Genomic DNA, 18233 nt, shown 5'->3' with positions numbered 1-18233 from the left:
ATACCTATCTAATGAATCATAAAAACAGAGTAGGTGTGTTCGAATAGCTATTTTTTTTTTACTAAAAGTACTTGACGACAGTCTTTCAAGTTGGATGATGAAAATGCATATCTTCGAAAAAAAATCCATTTTTTGTGTGTGATAACTAAGGTTTATAGTCTTCAACCACTAAAAAAGTCTAGTCTGCCTTTCCACGAAATATTTAATTAGATTTTTTTTAAATGTTTATGAAATTTTTTAAATTCCACCGAAAACCGATTAGACAATAGTTTTAAGATGAATCAATGCAGACAAGATCATTATAACTGATGCTCATTAGCAAGTAGATCTATTTGTCTTTTATAATAATTAATTATACAACTGATATATAAGGGTCGTAATGGTGCTATGCGGATAAACTTATCGGGTTCCAAGAGCAAAATTGGCAGCGCGTCATCCCTACAATGGCTTCCATTTCTACGATTGTGAAAATAACTGGCGTAATGGGAGATAATTTTGACGAAGTAGATTCCTGACTGTACAGAGTAAATCCGATATACTTTCGGATTTAAAAAAAAAAGTGCTACCTTTGTAATCGTTTAAACACTACACAGGACAGACAGCAACATCGGAATGAGGCCTAAGAAAAGTTAGCGAAGGCTGAGAAATACATGGGCAGGCTTTAAAATTTTAAAAATCATATAAAAATGATGGAAGCCAGCTCCGAGTATCCACTTGCGTCTTTAAACGCAATTTGATAGTTGGGGCTGACTCTATAGTCAGACTGTTTCCGTTACAATTTTTTTCTCGAAATTTACAAGCAAACGACTGACTAGGTATTATTCAAACGACAGAAAAAGACTGAAAAAAGCTAGATCTTGAAATCATTTAGATTTTATATTCATGTTAATTTACGCTTGCATGGGTATTCTGTGGTAGTGGTTTTTTTGTTGTTGTGTGTTTTGAGTCGGAAATAATGTACATGTACAAGTTGGGAGACAAAACGAATTTGCCTTTTGGGGCCCTGAGGTGAGACATACTAGGAGTCGGGGGGGGGGGGGGGGGGACCCGAGGAGTTTCAAGGTCTTAAAATGAGTTTTTAGAAAAAGTGAATAAATATACAATATATGTACATTGTCGGAAAATATAATAATGTATTTGTGCGAGCCTTAAAAAAAAAGCTTAAACCTTTCCGCTTGTTGGTAGTACTAAGTAAGTACAAATACATTTTATATATCTGACAATGTACATAAATTGTTATATTGTTTATCCTACAATTTTTACCCCCTCCCTTTTTTACCCCTAGGATGACTGGGGAATAGAAATATGGTCACTTGGTCTTCTTCCGACCGGCAGTAAAATGCTTGCCAAAGTGGGTCGTCCGTTTGGCTGTGCGAGTGTATCAAATTTGCAGCCACGTTCGGTCAGAATTGGGACATTAAATTCGATGCCTCGTGTAAAGAGCGTGCAATGCACGCTCTTTAAACATTAAGAACCCTTGTAACAATTCTTTGAGGGGTCCATAGGTAGCCTGACTGTTGCAAGACAAAATGTCTGTTCCTATCTAATATACCCTCATTTCCCAGTGTCTGACAGTCAAAATTTCTCCGACCATCATCCCGGATGCCATCTTTAACAAAACATGCCTATTGTATTTATTGTTAACTTGTTATCGTCCTGAACATGCGTAAAATATTTGCCACTGGGAGTTAAGAAACCAATAATCAATCAATCAATCCTACAAATTACACCCGTCACTCGAAAATTTAGTTGTTAAAATTTAATCATTGCCTCTAATTTTTCAAATAAATCGGCAAGGCAGACCGCGAAGAGGATAAAAAATAAACAGTTACGCAAAACGAAATATCTACGTTACCGCTTGCTCATTATGGAAGTGGGGTAACGTGAGACGTTATTTGTAAAAGTACAAGTACAAATAAAACAAAAAATATTTTTGTAAATGTTATTTGTACAAATGTTGGCTCATAGAATGATAAATGGAGATATGCAATATGCAATTTATAAAATAGCAACATCTTGGCATTTATAACTACATCAAAACCAAAGACATCAAGAAAATCGTGACTAATGCAAATAGGACGAATATCTTGTTTCTTCTAATGTGTCGTTTTAGTAAACGTTGGTCCCCTAAGTTGGAAAGTATGTGTACTTTAATTATCACAGGAACATATTTGTTTTACTTTAAGTCTCAAAACTTTTGTTCTTCTGGAGAAAATTCAAACTGTAATGAAATAAGGAGAGGTCGAAAATTGCCAATTAATCAACTTTCAACCAAAGACGAAATGACGGAAATATAAGCTTGCTTACATAGGTACTACATTTTAGATCTCCAAATTACCAATTCCATTATATAACTGCATTTTCAAAAATATGTACTATTGTCACCAAATTCCTAGTAGAGCACGTATCATCATATTGTTAAACCCGTGTCCGTTTGACCCTCAATCCCGTACTATAGGTAGTATATAGGGTTTAAACGACTTATTATTTAAGACTACAGTCTTTTTGCTTCTGCTTCTAAACTATGTACCTGGTGTTACTACTCATATTTAAGGTAAGCATCTCGTCTGGTTTTTCTTTTTAATTTGTTCATAACAGGTTGCTGGATTGGGTATTTTGAGAAAATATGAATGCACGCAGGGTATAGACTCCGGCTTACATCTTCTACCTTCATATTTCGCAGTTTGTTTTACTTATATAAAGAATGCATATGTCATCTCAAGATCAGTTTGTGCAATTTTGCATACAGTTTGGAAGGTTTGTCCGACTTGCTGAGCAAAAACTCACACATTTACACCACGCAGAGTACACTATATATACTAATGTATGTACCAAGTCAAGAATATGACGGCTGTTTATCCTCCTTATGATTTCGTCATTTGACAAGGGACTTTTTCGTTTTAAATTTTTCTTGGAATTTTGTTATTTTATTTTTTAGAACGTGTATTTTTCATACATGTGATGGAGTGTGAATCTCAGATCAGGAGATTTGGAAATTTTGGTCAGTAGATTAGGACTCAGATCAGGAGGTTTTTTATCGACATAAATTTTGTTGTAAATGTAACCGTATGATGTAGAAATTGTGTTTTTTCTTCAAATTTCCATCAAATTGTAATATGTTTATAGTACCCTTATTGCCTTTCTATTTGAATGGAAAAAAAATATTAAGAAGAATCTGTTTCTTGTTTTGTTATGTTTTTGATAATTGATTGTTCACTGCTTGCAAATAAATCATTATATGTATTTATCTTATCTGTACAGATTTGTGTTCATGTCTCCATCTCCTTATCATTGGTAACTGTATAGACAAATAAGAAAGAAATATGCTATACATGTATATTTGCAACATGATAAATTAATTAAAAAATAACAAACACATACAATAGTAATAAATGCATGGCTTTTAAGCATTATGAAAGTCATATCTCGAGAAAACTTTTAAAAGACTCAAACAGTGTAAAGTGTTTTGCTATCTTTAGCTTTAACAATAAAAATTTTATCAGGATCATTATGTCCCTACATAATTTTCACAACTAACCGAATGTTTAACCTATTTTGACTGGTGCATAAAATTTGTCTTTTATAAACAACTGTTTTCAAAATTGCATTGTATTGTCCCGAACATACATGAACTATTTGCCACTGACGTTTGAGAAAAATGGAACAGGCAAAACAACAAATTCGCTTATTGCCAGTAAAATTGCAATGTCTATAGAAATATGGTAGCTTGCTGGTTTTAATTAAGTTTTTTAATCAGAGCCGACAAAACAGCATATTTTCTATTTGGGCTTTTTTTTTTGCCGTCCTCCTTTTTCCAAAATCCGTAATAATTCTACATTTGTACATAAAAATAGTAAAACAACATTCGTACACCAGTTTATTACACCCCCTTTTTTTAGTGAAAAAATGTGTTGCTTGTATAGGGAATCACTGAAGCATGACTAGAGCGGCCCCCGGCTTATGTTAGTCACGACCCCCCCCCCCTTTTTATGAAAATTCTGATCCGCCACTGTAATTAAAAAGCTTAAAGCTAATGACATGTTCGTACTAACTAAGAAGCAATTTTAAAAAGTACTTCCTTTTAATATTTTCCTATACAGTTTTGTGGTACTAGGATATACCACAATATTTCCCTCCAAAAATAGAACTACCACGTGGTGCTGAAGAAAGAAATTATGGCAACGACAGGACAACTTGGTATAATTTATAAATATATTTGAAAGTTGGACATAACACATACTCATATTTTTTCTAAAACAAACCTCTGTTCTCTCAGAATATTAGAAAGGAAGGCGGGTCTGAAAGTTGAAAAAAAAACATAAAATTATTTTCATCTAATTAGATATAAAATTTATAACAGGACTATTGGGATTCATTAATTAGTTTCCAAAATTTAAAAAAATATTGTGAACTCCAATCTCAACAATTAAATGTGTGTGTAGTAAGTCATAGGAGCCACCAGTAGCACAGGTAAATTGGGACATTGACCACTAGTAGCACAGGTAAATTGGGGACATATTGACCCTCCCCCTTTTTTGCATATAAAGGCTTTAAAGGTAAAATTTTCTAAAATAAAGTGTTTTAAAAGACATATACAAATCAAAGTACTAAGGCAGTCACCATTTGATTTTCTGGGGGGGGGCTATGTTTTTTTTTTCTGGACAATTTTTTTTCATCTTTCAAATGACCATTTTTTATGTATGAAGATTTTTTTTTTTTGTTATATTGTTTTTTTTTTCATTTTCTTTACCTTATGCTTAAAATTTATTAGCTTTAAAAGGATTTTTATTTATATAATAATCGGATTTGTAAGAAATCTTGATCGATTTATTTAACATAACTACCTGCATTTGTAAACAAATGACCCCCCCCCCCCCCCCCACCCCTTTTTTTCTCCAAAGACTGTTACGCGTATTTAAATCATATAATTATTTCTCAAGCATTGACAGACAAAAGATATATCCTCTGATTTTCTTTTTTTTGTAAACTGTTCAATAAGTCGGATACATAAATCATTTGGAAATGTTATTTATTTGTGGTGGAGTCGACAATATTCTACTTTCGTTTTTGACCTTGATTCTCTAAACACCACGTGGGCTTTGAAAATGAACTTCAAAAGATGCTGTTTTCCAGATTCTGAACAACGTGATCTACAACACTTTCTTTTATTTTACTGATATTATTCCATAACATAAAATTGTCATCCCATCTGATTGTCTTCACGTTCTAAAAGCCAAAACCAACGAGTTAATGACCATCGGAACGTCTCTATAGTTATCGTTTAATGACCACCGGAACGTCTCTCTTGTTATCTTTGAAAAGAAACGAAGTATTCTGACTTTAAATAGACAAGGTAAACACTGTCACTGATTTTGCGACAATACGTCTCATAGCTGCCTGTAAACATTTGAAGAAGATATTTTTTTCTTTTTTTTTATTTATATTTTTGTCAGTGAAGTAGCCGGCACTTGAAACCACCGTAAACAGCGGAAATCCACCATCTACTGGCTTCAATGGAAAGCCCTGGAATGATGAATAAATGACAGGAAATTCAACTGCACCGTAATAACTATTATATTGTAGTGATACAAATCAGTATACCTGGGACTATTATACTAATATAATAATAATAGTCCCAGAGTATACACTGGTTTGTTGTTATATCTATACTATTAAACGAGAAGACCTCATTTTGTGTGTCTTTTCTCTTCTTTCCCCAAAAAAATAATCAACATGCCTCTGTGTCCTTTAGGTTCAGTGCATAGTCGGATTTGTCATCCATTCATATGATTATTCAGATTTATTTATTTTGGGAGAAAAACGAGAAAAAAGGCATCCAGATATTGTTTCCGTCATTGGACAAAATTTTAAGTCAGATTAAACTTCCGGTTTGCGTTTTTCTGTATACTTTGAACATAAAATCTACTACAAATAAAGTGTATTTTCAGAATTCTATCTTCTATCATTTTCAAGTTTATCCACGGCGGTCACATAGTTTATTAAAAAGAGAGGGTCTGTATGATATATCAATGACCACCGATCGATTAGTAAACTTTATTTATATAGTAATGAATGTTCATAATATACAAGATCATACTGATAAGTACTAAAATTATTCATGTGAACTTTTGATACCTTTGCTGAAATTCTCCAGTCATTAAATCTTTTACAAAAAATAATTGATTACAAAAAAAAGAAGATGTGGTATGATTGCCATGTTGAGACAACTCTCCACAAAAGACCAAAATGACACGGAAATTTACAACTATAGGTCACTGTACGGCCTTTAACAACTAGCAAAGACCATACCGCATTGTCGGCTATAAAAGGCCCCGAAATGACAATGTAAAACATATTCAAACGAGAAAACTAGCGGCCTTATTTATGTACAAAAAAAATGAACGAAAAACAAATATGTGATACATAAACAAACGACAACCACTGAATAACAGGCTCCTTAATTGAATGTTCCTATCATTCATGTCATACAAAATATTGAAATTAATAGACAACCAAAAATTGGGAATTTTGGAAATAAAGGAGGGCTAAAAAACACAACATTTTCCTGTTCCCATGTACCTATGACTTTTGATACTTTTCCTGAAATTCTCCAGTCATTCAATATTTTACAAAATTCTTCCAACAACACTTTCAACTACGCTCTGAATGCCCACGATTTCGCGGGTGTGTTCTAGTATTATATAAATATAACAGTTACATGTTTATGTATATATAATTTTCATCCATATGTATATCATTCTATTCTACTATTCTAATAATAGTGCAGTGCAAGTGCATGGTGGATACTCTTCTGTAAAAATATTGGATATGATAAGCCGTTCATATTTTCCCACAAAAACAATTGCAGAGTTACTGGTCCTTGCCGGGAGTGTCGCAAACGTTCTTGAGTTATTCTTCCGCAAGCTTTAACACAAGTTTTTGGTACATCTGTATAGATATTATCAATGATTTTTTACTCTTATATATATATATATCTAATGACAACATTTTCATATTATTAATTTGTGTTTTAACCCTTAGACTGCTGCATTGATTTCTATTGTACTTTTGTGTAATGCTGAGTAAAATTTTAATCACTGATGAAATAAACATGTTCACTTACAATTGCTGTATCTTTGTAAATATTGAATATTCATCAATAAAAGTTATATAATAAAGTATTGTTAGATTCTGTATTTTTTATTTATTTTATTTTTGTGTGAGTCTCCGGTCATTTTTTACCTGTACAGGTGTGAATAGAGGTAAACAAAGGTAAACTTATGTTTTCATGTTTTATTAACGAATCCATCAATGTAAAAGTATCCATGACTTCAGAACTGAACCAATATAGTTAAAAATCTCTTTAAGAACTAAGTTCCATTGTGATTATCAAAAAATAAAAGTTTCTTCTCAGACCAACGGCCTTTTTTATGCAAATATTTTCCGGTATTTCCCTCCAACTTTCACTGCGCCGACTTTTACTTCCATGTACAAATATATTTATACGACAAGTTCATTGTTAAAGCTTTCATCAATATATAATCTTGACAAACTTAAAGTTCGGGTCTATTGATGTGAGTCAATATTGATTCACATTTGAAAGGCGAAATGATAAACATCGCAAATCCCGTTTCATGTCATCCATTTTGAACAAGGTCTGGGAATCCCCGTAATTCTCGCTTTAAAAGTCTCCTGTTTGCAGTTTTGATAGAATGTTTCTATTTCTGTCTATTATATCTTCAGTTCTCGTTCAAATCCTTTTAATCGGCCGCCGCTGTTGAATCGTTATCATTGAAATACTTCTGAACGTGTTGGCCATTTCTCCAAATAATGTCCGCCATTTTGTCACTTTTTTCATCAAAAATTTTCACTTTCGGTTTATCGCTTATACCTCATTAAAAGTCAAGAGACATTCGAAAGAACGCAGATTTTTAACCAATCAGAATCCATACAAGTCGAAACTGCCGCAATCTCATGAATATTGACTCCGCCCATTCCATGGTAACTGTGTAAACAAACAAGTACGGAAAACGACTATAGTCGCGAGTAGCAGTAGCGGACTGTCTTATCGGAACGACAATAGTCGCGCGTAGCAGTCTAAGGGTTAAAAAAAATATTTATAGGAGTATCCATTGAAAAAATGAATTTAGAAAAAGTAATAAGGAATGTTATTTTGCACTAGGTAATGTCAGCGGATCTATAGATTTTAAACTAATACATGTATGCCCAATGGAAATTTAGTTGAATGCAATACATCAGAATGACCTCAAGGTCATCCCCATGTAAAATGTCTCCTTAACCCATACATACATGTATAACCAGCTGATTACAATACCTTTTCTCCTATCCCAAAAAAAAACAAAATTAAAAAAAGAAATAAAATGTACAGACATAACTTATAGAAATAATTTTTTTTATTGCTGATTTCTTTTTTTCTTTTTTGAAGATTTATGTTTCATCTGACATCAGATTGGGAACAATCTCCCAAATGAGGGATGGATATCATTTTAATAAGACTGTACCTAAGACAAGGGATTATTTTGCTGTTGTAAAAAAGAATAAGTTAGCATTTTAATTGAAAAAGGGGAGGGATTTCATTATGTTTGGAAAAAAATTGTAAAAGAGGGGTAGGGTCCTCTTAATTTCAAAATTAAAGAAGATCAAAGTCCATGAATATTCCAATGTATAAATCCAGTCTAACAATTTTGAATGTTCATACTAAAGTAAGCATGACATATTGTATAGACATGCTGTCTATTGTCGCAGCCATTTGTTTAACCTGTCTTTGGTTTTTGTATATTTAGATTACTTTCTCATTGATGTATTACCCCTTCTTTATGTAAAATAAACATCTAGTTTGCATTCTTCTGTTGTAAAATACAGTTGGTAGGAGTGACCATAAGATTAAGAAAGGATTTATCCACATGTAGAATTCAATAAACCTTTACTTAATGCATTTAGAATTGGGGCATACAAATATAAAATTAAATTAAATAATGCAAATGGGGACTATGTCACAGAGGCAACACCAAAAAAAATTCCTGCACTTGGTGGATATTTATTCTGCAATGTAAACTCGTGTCATATAATGTATAATAAAAATTAATATTGTAGCTTTGTTGAGTGTATCAGATAAAACAGGCTTGGTAGATTTTGCCAAGAAGCTATCTTCTCTTGGATTAGAACTGATTGCCTCTGGTGGAACTTCTAAGGCTATAAGAGATGCTGGAATTCCAGTTAAGTAAGTACAGTAACTGTGTCAAGACTCATTTGTAGAGATTGGTGATCTGTAGTGATGCTCCAGGATGATTCTAGAAGGCCTACGCTCATTACTCAAGTCATTAAAACAAAAATGTGTGATCCCATATTAGCTTCATCAAAAATCTTTCTAATTTTAATGCCAAATTAGATTTTTTACCCCATTTTCATGGTCCACTGAACATAGAAAATGATAGTGCAAGTTTCAGGTTAAATTTTTTAGTCAAGATAGTTTTTGATGAAGTTGAAGTCCAATCAACCTGAAACTTTTTAGGGACGACATCAAAAGATCAATGTAAGATAAAAAAAACTTAATTCAAATAGTTTGGAGGTTGAACTGCTGCAAGATTTGGTTATCCGACATTGATTTTTACATATATCCATATGGGTCAATCAATTTTCCCAAATTGAGTTAATAGGGGGGTAGGGGGGTCAGTGAAAAAACTATTTGAATTAAGTTTTTTATCCTTCATTGAACTTTTGATGTCGTCCCTTACATATGTTCCCTATGATATGATCTTTCTAAATTTAAATGCATCTGTGTACTGTGGACACATTCTTGTTTTTATTCTGTTTTGTGACTAAAGTTTGCCTCAACCAGTTAATGAATTATTTATGCACAATGCTAATAACCACAAAACTCAGATCAAGTAAAAAATTTGGGTGGCCTCAGTTTTACCATTCTTGAGTTATGTCCCATTATAACTTTAAATGTAAGCAGGGGTATCATCAGTGTCCCATGGACAAATTCCCCATTTATTTAATAATTTAAACATATTTTATTGTTTTAAATGACAAATGAATCAAGACAAGGTTTACAACATCAATTTATTTAATGTTTAATTTTAATTATTCGACATTTTCCAGGGATGTATCAGAAATTACAGGAGCTCCAGAAATGTTGGGTGGACGTGTCAAAACTCTTCATCCAGCTGTACATGCTGGTAAGTAGATACATAGACAGCTTAGGTCATCAGAATTCAATAATCAGGTTTGCCTATACACATAATATGTGTCATATTTTAATGTAGAATGTTGTAACATATATATTCACCAATTTTGTTTTAATATATTACCAACTGAACATTATTTTAACAAACATTTACCAACAGAAATCTTAATAACAATTTTTGATAAGCAAAGATAAGATGCAATAAAGACTTTTATCTGCTAGCAATGGCTAATAGAAAAGTGGAATTGCACAGATCGATAACGACAGTGGATTTGCATATATTCTTTCTAAATGACACTAAACACTTAGATTTTTGTTACCATTGACTATTCTTACAGGAATATTGTCAAGAATAACAGATTCTGATCAGGAGGATATGAAAAAACAGAATTATAAAATGATCAGGTAATTAATGGCTTCTATCACCACTATCAAATATTTTAATTGAAGGCTATAAACATGATAAAGATAACCTTATATTTTAAACACGTGGTCTGAGACAGTCACTTAGTTCACCTAAACCACCCCTGGCCTAGCTGTAACATGCATATGGACAAAAAATAGTTTCTGCTCAATAAACTATAATTTGATGCAAAAGAATTTGCACAAGACGCAACACCTTATGTCGATACTTCAGTGAACTAAGAAACACTTTAAATGCAGAAATAAAAGTTTCTATATATTTTTGTGATTCTTAAACTGACAACAATCTAAGAGTGATTTTGAATGCAATTCCTGATCAGCAGTAGAATATGTTGGTTATGGTCATTGGCCATTCTATCATTATTGAAGTAAAAATTGATAAAAACATTCTGAATCAAAAATATATTGTATTGTGAATGAAAACAGAACTAGTAACTTATCATGAAAGTATCATATGACTTTATTATTTATTTTAAGGATAGTGGTCAATAATTTATATCCCTTTGTGAAAACTGTAGCTGATCCAAGTGTACTTGTAGAAAAAGCTGTGGAACAAATTGATATTGGTATGTACCTATAATCATATTAGTAGTTAGTGTTTATGATTGCAGAGGAGTGATTTTGATACTAATATTAAAAGATAATGAATTGTCATTTCTCGATCAGGAAAACCTACAGGCTATTGTTCTTAAGCACAATGAATATATGCAAGAAATATTTATATCATAGACTTAAAAAATGGCACCAATTTTTGAATGACATGTCTGGTTATCACTTTCATACAAAGATGGTTAAGAATTTTTGGCATTTTATTAAATTCTATTGGATTAAAAACAATCTTTTGGACTCATGTTTGCGAAAAAAATTGAAATTTTTCAATATTTGGAATGATTTTGTTGCACTTCTCTCATAGCCTTCTGAATAGAATGACTATTTTGTCAGCAACTTGACATATGTCAAACACGTAATTCCAATGTTTATTAATTTCAACAGAGATCTGCTCAGAGGTCAACTTTTGAACCTTTCATGAAGAATATTTTTGAGGTGCTCCATGCATGTGCAGCATGAATAAACCATGTCTTTGTGTCTGTTTTTAAGTAATTAAATATTTCACTTGAAGGTGGTGTAACACTATTGAGAGCAGCTGCTAAGAACCATGCAAGAGTGACTGTAGTTTGTGATCCAGAAGATTACAATAGGTAAGATTATTGTGCCTAGCTCTATACTCATACTTGTATGCTCCTGCCACAGCCAAGGGGGTAAGTATTATCCTTGTCTGTACATACCATCCAAAATAAGTTTCCATTCTCTAACTGAAGTTTGCGTCAACAATTGTTTTGAAATTTAAATACCATGCAGCTGCTTATTATCACAAGACACAGATGAAGTTCAAAGTTGGGTGGTGTAACTTTTACTGTTTCTGATTCATGTCCCTTTACATTCTTATATGCAAGCTAGGCATCATCTATGTCCCATCGACACATTCTACAATTATTTACAAAACTATTTCTGTAAAAAAAAAAATTATGGTTTATTAATATTCAACTGAGGTCCATTCCATCAAAACTTACATGGTTCACAGGAAAGGCACTTTGAAAATGGGGTTACCATCTATAGAGAAAATTTCAGAATTTTGCTTTACACTCGTCAAAAATTGAAAACCCTAAATTTCCTTCTCTATGTTTGATGTATGTATTTTTTGAAACAGACCTGAACCTGTGAAACCATAAATAATCGTACCATATGTTGGAAGAGATACTACAGCTTTAAATGATTATAAATTCATTGTTAATTTCATTCTATCAAAGGGTAATTGATGAAATGAAGAGTTCAAGTGACAAGGACACATCTTTGGAGTTGAGGAGAAAGTTGGCTGTGAAGGTATATATCATGTAAATTGATGAGGTCTGGTCAAATTTTTGCAAAGTATGCTTCATGTTTGTTTTTTCGTATGAAAATTAACGAACCTTGTTAATTTGAAAATTGGTGATATATAAAAGACAAAAAGATTGGGGAGTTACAATATGATTTATAGCAGCATACATAGGATGATTCCTTTACAGTTAATTTGATTAATTTAAAACCAGGCTATAGAGCTGTTGCTTTTAGAATTTTTGAAGGTTCAGATACCTGTATATAACTGATGCCGTTCTTGTCTACATTATATAAATAAACTCATCATAGATACCAGAATTGAAATTTTGTATTTGCGCCAGACGTGTGTTTTGTCTTCTAAAGACTAATCAGTGATGCTCGAATCAAAATGATAAATAAAAAAGACCAAATAAAGTACGAAGTTGAAGAGCATTTTGGACCAAACATTCCTAAAAGTTTGAATTATGCCTTAATTGATCATGTTAATTGTAATATTTATTTAATTTAAAAGGCCTTCAATCACACAGCAGAGTATGATAGAGCTATATCAGACTACTTCAGAAGACAGTATAGTGCAGGTGAATCGCAGCTAACATTAAGATATGGTATGAACCCTCACCAGAAACCTGCTCAGTTGTTCACTAGTATGGCCCAGTTACCTCTGAAAGGTAAGTAAATATCAAATGATCACAGTACATTTGTAGTACTATATCTCGGTTAAACCATTTCTAACAGAGTAAAATGTTGTAAAATGTGTTTGGTCTTTTATAATTGTGTTTTATTTACAATCATCCTTCACAGATTTTTGATACAAATTAAGCCAGTGATGATTGATCATGCTAATTCACACATATCTTTCATAATTTTAGTTGTTAACGGATCTCCAGGATTTGTTAACCTATGTGATGCCCTGAATGGTTGGCAGCTGGTGAAGGAATTACGAAAAGCCTGTAACAGACCTGCAGCTACATCTTTTAAACATGTCAGTCCAGCAGGTAAGGTTATAAACATGTCGGGTTAAGTGTGTATTTTTGTGAGATTGTGTTTTAACACTTCAGTTAACACAATCAAACATTTGAGTCAATCGAATTGAAAGATAAATATATTGTAAGCCACCCGAGAGCATCCTGTCCTATACTCGGTAGTTTACTTTAATAACACTTAAATACAGTGTGTGACTCATGTAGCAACTCTACATTTGTATTAAACTTCCCAAATTACTTGTCAGGTATGGTCTTCGAATGTTTAATATGTATGTATTGAGCAATCCCTTGTATTCGAGTGTTACTGAGCTAATTTTGTTCCTAACGGCTTTCCATAGTTTTTATGTTTGAACGAGCGTCCTCCAACATCTATTGTTTTCATCAGTGTAAATTCATGTGCTTTTTGTATGTGTCCAAGTTCAATAAAATAAAGTTATCTTTCCAATGTTAACAGTTTTTATTTGTTCACTGTTAAAAGTATGTAACATTATAACATCGTAAAACTATATAAATAAACAGTTGCGTTCAAGTGTACTGAATCATAAATCCTTAAATACATATTTGTGGTGTCCGACGTGGTGGGAGATAGCTTACTGTACAAAAGACGGCTAATTAAATATCATTAAACTTCATTATGTTATCCTTATTCTCACCTAAAGGTTATTGTTGCTTTATTTGTTTTTCCAGGTTTGAACTTGCCGCCAGCAAAACTTTGGGCTATCTGCCATTGCTGAGTGCTCGCGCGTTTATATACTAAATTGTAATTGTCACGTGACATACTAATCCAATGGAAACTTGTCCTTTCCGGGAAGCCGGAACTATAAAAATTTCAGATAATGAAAAACATAATATACATATCATCTTAAGTTGTCCGAACATTGTCCTTATACATAAAATATCAAAACAAAGCTATAGCATCTAAAATATCGATAAAGAAGCTTGAAATAAACAATCGGACACCACTGCGCGCGCATTGATTTAGCAGACGATCTGCGTTATTACATAATACGTAAATAACATACAACATAGTTCATTTCAACCATCTAAATATTTACAATATATTTGTGTCCGGCAGGGTATACTTATTAAAAATCTTATCTGTGGTATTAAAAATACAATATTAGATCAAATGTCCAGGGGACGAATTGGTATTTAAAGACATCAAAACACATGTTTCGGTCCCCACAAAATGGCAGACGACAAAGTCTCCGTAAATAAACAATTCGATTGAAGTATTTCCCTATGTATATCAGGCATATTAGACGTTTAAATATGAATATTTGGTTACAAGAAATGATCCTTAATACGGGAATTACTTGATATATAGCATGTAGAAGGTAAGCCATGAGTAATTACATACATTCCCTGCCGTAACACTTGTACAACAAAAAATGTAAACAAATGAAAAATTCATTTCACTTCCAGTGTTTTACACATTAAAAATTTGATAAACTTGATAATTATCACCCTAGTACCAACATATGTACACACCTAACTTGTAAAACTATGTTTTAGCTAATGAAATGCTTCCCCCCTTTATATTTGGTAAACAACAAAATGAAACTTTGGCCTGTGAAATCCATACATAAAAATAGTAAATTAATGCCATATCTTTGATTAAAAAAATGTTTTACTTGCTCGTGCGAGCCAAGTTACTATGCGTAAGAACACAACCGTTATGTTTAAAAGAATAATATTTCCTTTTTCTGAATTTATAATATCATAACAAGTACTTCCAATGCCTTACACTTCCCCCAACTTCAATATATATTAATTCTCCTGAATTAAAAAAACCAGTATAACTATGTTATTTAAAAGAATTGTTCATAAATTGTCTTTCTCTTCATTGGTCTTCACCAAGTCTAAGTTGTACACCCACTGCATCAATTTTGTTCAAGATAATGTCTGTTGATGTGTCTCTCTTTGATGATGATGCTTCAATCATATCAAGCAATTGTAAGGTGGTGGGATCGTCTGTTTTACTCTTAATGATATTGGCAATTGCTTGGTACAGATAGTATCTAGACTTAACTGTCATTGTATTGCCCTCTGTTGATTGTGGGGTTTTCGTGCCTGGAAGTGCCAAAAAGTGATACTTTAATAGAAGCTCCTCCTTTGAAAATTGAAGCTGTTTCCCGGTGTTTAACTCCAATGCAATGCTAGCATACTCCCAATTGAAATATCTTTGTTCAGGGGTCATGTTTTTCCAGTTCTTCGGGGGCCATTTCACTTCAGCTGGTATGGTAATCAAAGTTACGATTTCTTCTTTTTCCCATTCCCTCCTCCCAGCTGGGAAAAGTGGCATCCCACCTCTCCTTAAAAGTTTGTCTGCTCTTTCACTGGCAGTGTAAAACTGTTCACTTTGCAGGTTCTCTCCTTCCTGTAGTCTCATTAGTTCTGCTTCATTTGACCTGGTTTCTTCTGCTAATCTCTTGGTTTCTGCCTCCTCCTGTCTCCTTAGTTCTTCCTCTTTCATTCTAATTTCCTCATCCTGTTTCTGTTTTTCCTGCTTCTTACGTTCTTCCTCCTTCTGTCTGATCTCCTCCTGTTCCTGTTTTTCCTTTCTCTTTTGTTCTGCTTCCTTTAGTCTGACTTCCTCCTCCTGTTTCCGTGTTTCCTGCTTCTTATGTTCTTCCTCCTTCCGTTTGATCTCCTCCTGTTCCTGTTTTTCCTTTCTCTTTTGTTCTGCTTCCTTTAATCTGACTTCCTCCTCCTGTTTCCGTGTTTCCTGCTTCTTATGTTCTTCCTCCTTCCGTTTGATCTCCTCCTGTTCCTGTTTTTCCGTTCTCTTTTGTCCTTCCTCTGTTAATGTCATTTCCTCATCCTGTTTCTTGTAATCCTTTCCTTTCTTTATTTTCTTTGCCTTCTGTTCCTGGTGGTTAGTCTTTTTCTTTCTTTTCTCTACATATCTCTCTTCTTCTTTCTCGGTCGTCTTTCTACTCTTCTTCTGGCTTGTTGGTTCCTCTAAAATCTCTGGTTCTTCATTGTCGCTGTCGTCTTCCAAAATGATATCAGATGTTGATGGTGTTTTCAGTGGTGATAGTTGATTTGTGGCGGCTTTTGTCTGTTTTCCTGGGAATAATTCGCATGATGTTTTTATATCCGTTATATACTCCTCCTTTATTGATAATTCCTAGCCACTACAGGAGTCACTATAGATTTTAGTTTTCCGTCTATCGAGACAGAGAAGGTATGTGAGCCTGCGTACTTTGTGTTAACTAGTGCTGTCATCCTTCTAATCAGAGCGTCAAGCATTTTTTGGTCTCTAAGAACGGAGTCATTCAAATGGATCATATAAAATCTTATAGAAACTCCAAGGTCCAATTTAAAAAATGGCTGTAGAGTCCCCAAGTCCCAAAGTTAGTTGCTGGAGGGCCAGCCCTTCATAAATAGTGGGGCGTGTTGGTGAGTAAGATCCATTGGGTTTCTCCGACTCAACCTCTTCTTCTTGTGTACCTTTTACCATCTCCTTCGGACACTTCCACCCTAGAGTCCATTCCTCTTTCTTTCTGTTGGTGTTGTCCACCCTGTTTAAAAATTCCAGAACCTCAATCCTGGCTTTCATTGCTTCTTGAGAATTCTCATTTGATGGTAGGATTACCTTAGCATATGTCTCTGGGTAGTTTGCCATCCAAAACCCATTGTTTTCGCTCAGGAAGCTATAAGGCATCAGTTCTATTTTACTGCGGTGGTGAGCCATGACATGCTCCTTAAGGTCAACCATCCTCCTGTAGGACTTCTCTTCAGGACACCAAACACAAATGACCGAAAGCCTTTTGTGTGGGGCAGCTGCCAGATGATTTTTCAGTTGTCTCCTTGTCCTAAACGTCATGGGACACAGCCAACACTTTGCCTCAATTTGGGATGATGGTCTCATTCTGAAATTGAATCATCAATTATAAATCCCTCCACCATACAACATATATTAATACAATACATAATATCATGTAGTGTCCTGTAGTGTGACTATATTTGTTTGTGTGTTTAAAATCCTCCCCCCCATATGGCATATGCTGGTAGTAAATGGATCAAGCTAAGTTTCAGTCTAAAAATATGATATCCACCCCCTTGGTCTCCCTATTTCAAAAATCTCAAGCCTCCTCAAGACAGTAAGTTGTCGTTAATTGCTTTCCGCCGCGCAGCTTGCGCATACAAAAAAAAAACGCTTGGCAGTAGTTTAATCTGCCATTCCCCTGGCAGGAAGATTCATCCTTCCCTTACAGCCAATAATATGTCCTGAGAAACAATGGCCATTTGTCTCCCTTACATATTCTTCCAGAGTGGATCCAACTCTAGGAATTCCATCATGACTTTCTCCAGTCTGAGAAAAGTCAAACAGTTACTCTTAAACATAGTAACTCATCAAAACAATTAAAAACGTAACAACTTGTACAACTAATTTCGGCTATTCAAACAACGTTGAAAGGCATCTCAAACCTTCCTACTGGAGAACCAAGTGGGCGGATTCCGTCCTTGATAGGGCAGTAGTCTATCAATGTGGTAGACCTTCCCTGGCTGTTTCTTTGACCTTCTCACAAGGTAAGTGATGTCGTCAATTTTCCTTGTAACAACATATGGTCCTTTCCATTTTGATGTCAACTTATGACAAATTCCCTTTTTCTTCGATGCATCATAAAGCCATACAGCTTGACCTACTTGTAATTCGCGCTTTACTGCTTTCAAGTCATAGTGACGTTTTTGATACTCAGAATTCTGCTTAAGATGTTTCCTAGCAAGTACAT

At 33.8% G+C, this 18233-nt stretch overlaps 2 protein-coding genes across 2 annotated transcripts; one reads left to right on the top strand and one right to left on the bottom strand.

Annotated features, from left to right (window-relative positions):
* Positions 1-4103: 4103 nt before the first annotated feature.
* LOC139509651 (bifunctional purine biosynthesis protein ATIC-like) lies at positions 4104-13503 on the top strand (the record flags this gene model as incomplete). The annotated part of the gene is given in 9 exon segments (XM_071296223.1): positions 4104-4197; positions 9115-9241; positions 10126-10202; positions 10549-10615; positions 11111-11199; positions 11754-11832; positions 12442-12514; positions 13020-13176; positions 13378-13503. Coding segments are annotated over 9 exon segments (817 nt in total), but the record flags the coding sequence as incomplete, so codon positions are not given.
* A 250-nt stretch (positions 13504-13753) lies between these two features.
* Positions 13754-17368, bottom strand: LOC139509649 (golgin subfamily A member 6-like protein 1). Its single transcript, XM_071296221.1, has 2 exons — positions 16955-17368; positions 13754-16624 (listed from the first exon to the last, which is right to left on the bottom strand). Exons 1-2 carry the CDS (start codon positions 17366-17368, stop codon positions 15335-15337), a joined length of 1704 nt encoding a protein of 567 aa, XP_071152322.1. The 3' UTR covers positions 13754-15334.
* Between the last annotated feature and the right edge of the window lie 865 nt (positions 17369-18233).

This window comes from Mytilus edulis, unplaced genomic scaffold (genome assembly GCF_963676685.1).
Source record: "Mytilus edulis unplaced genomic scaffold, xbMytEdul2.2 SCAFFOLD_1131, whole genome shotgun sequence".
Classification (NCBI taxonomy): domain Eukaryota; kingdom Metazoa; phylum Mollusca; class Bivalvia; order Mytilida; family Mytilidae; genus Mytilus; species Mytilus edulis.
Note: the sequence above shows the minus strand (reverse complement) of the source record. Positions and strands in the feature narration are given on the sequence as shown.

Excerpts from the sequence above, each read along its gene's own strand:
- LOC139509649 (XM_071296221.1), bottom strand. The coding sequence starts at position 17,368 with ATGAGACCATCATCCCAAATTGAGGCAAAGTGTTGGCTGTGTCCCATG. Across the intron at positions 16,625-16,954 it reads GGAAGTGTCCGAAGGAGATG|GAATTATCAATAAAGGAGGA; the intron begins GTAAAAGGTACA and ends TGTAGTGGCTAG.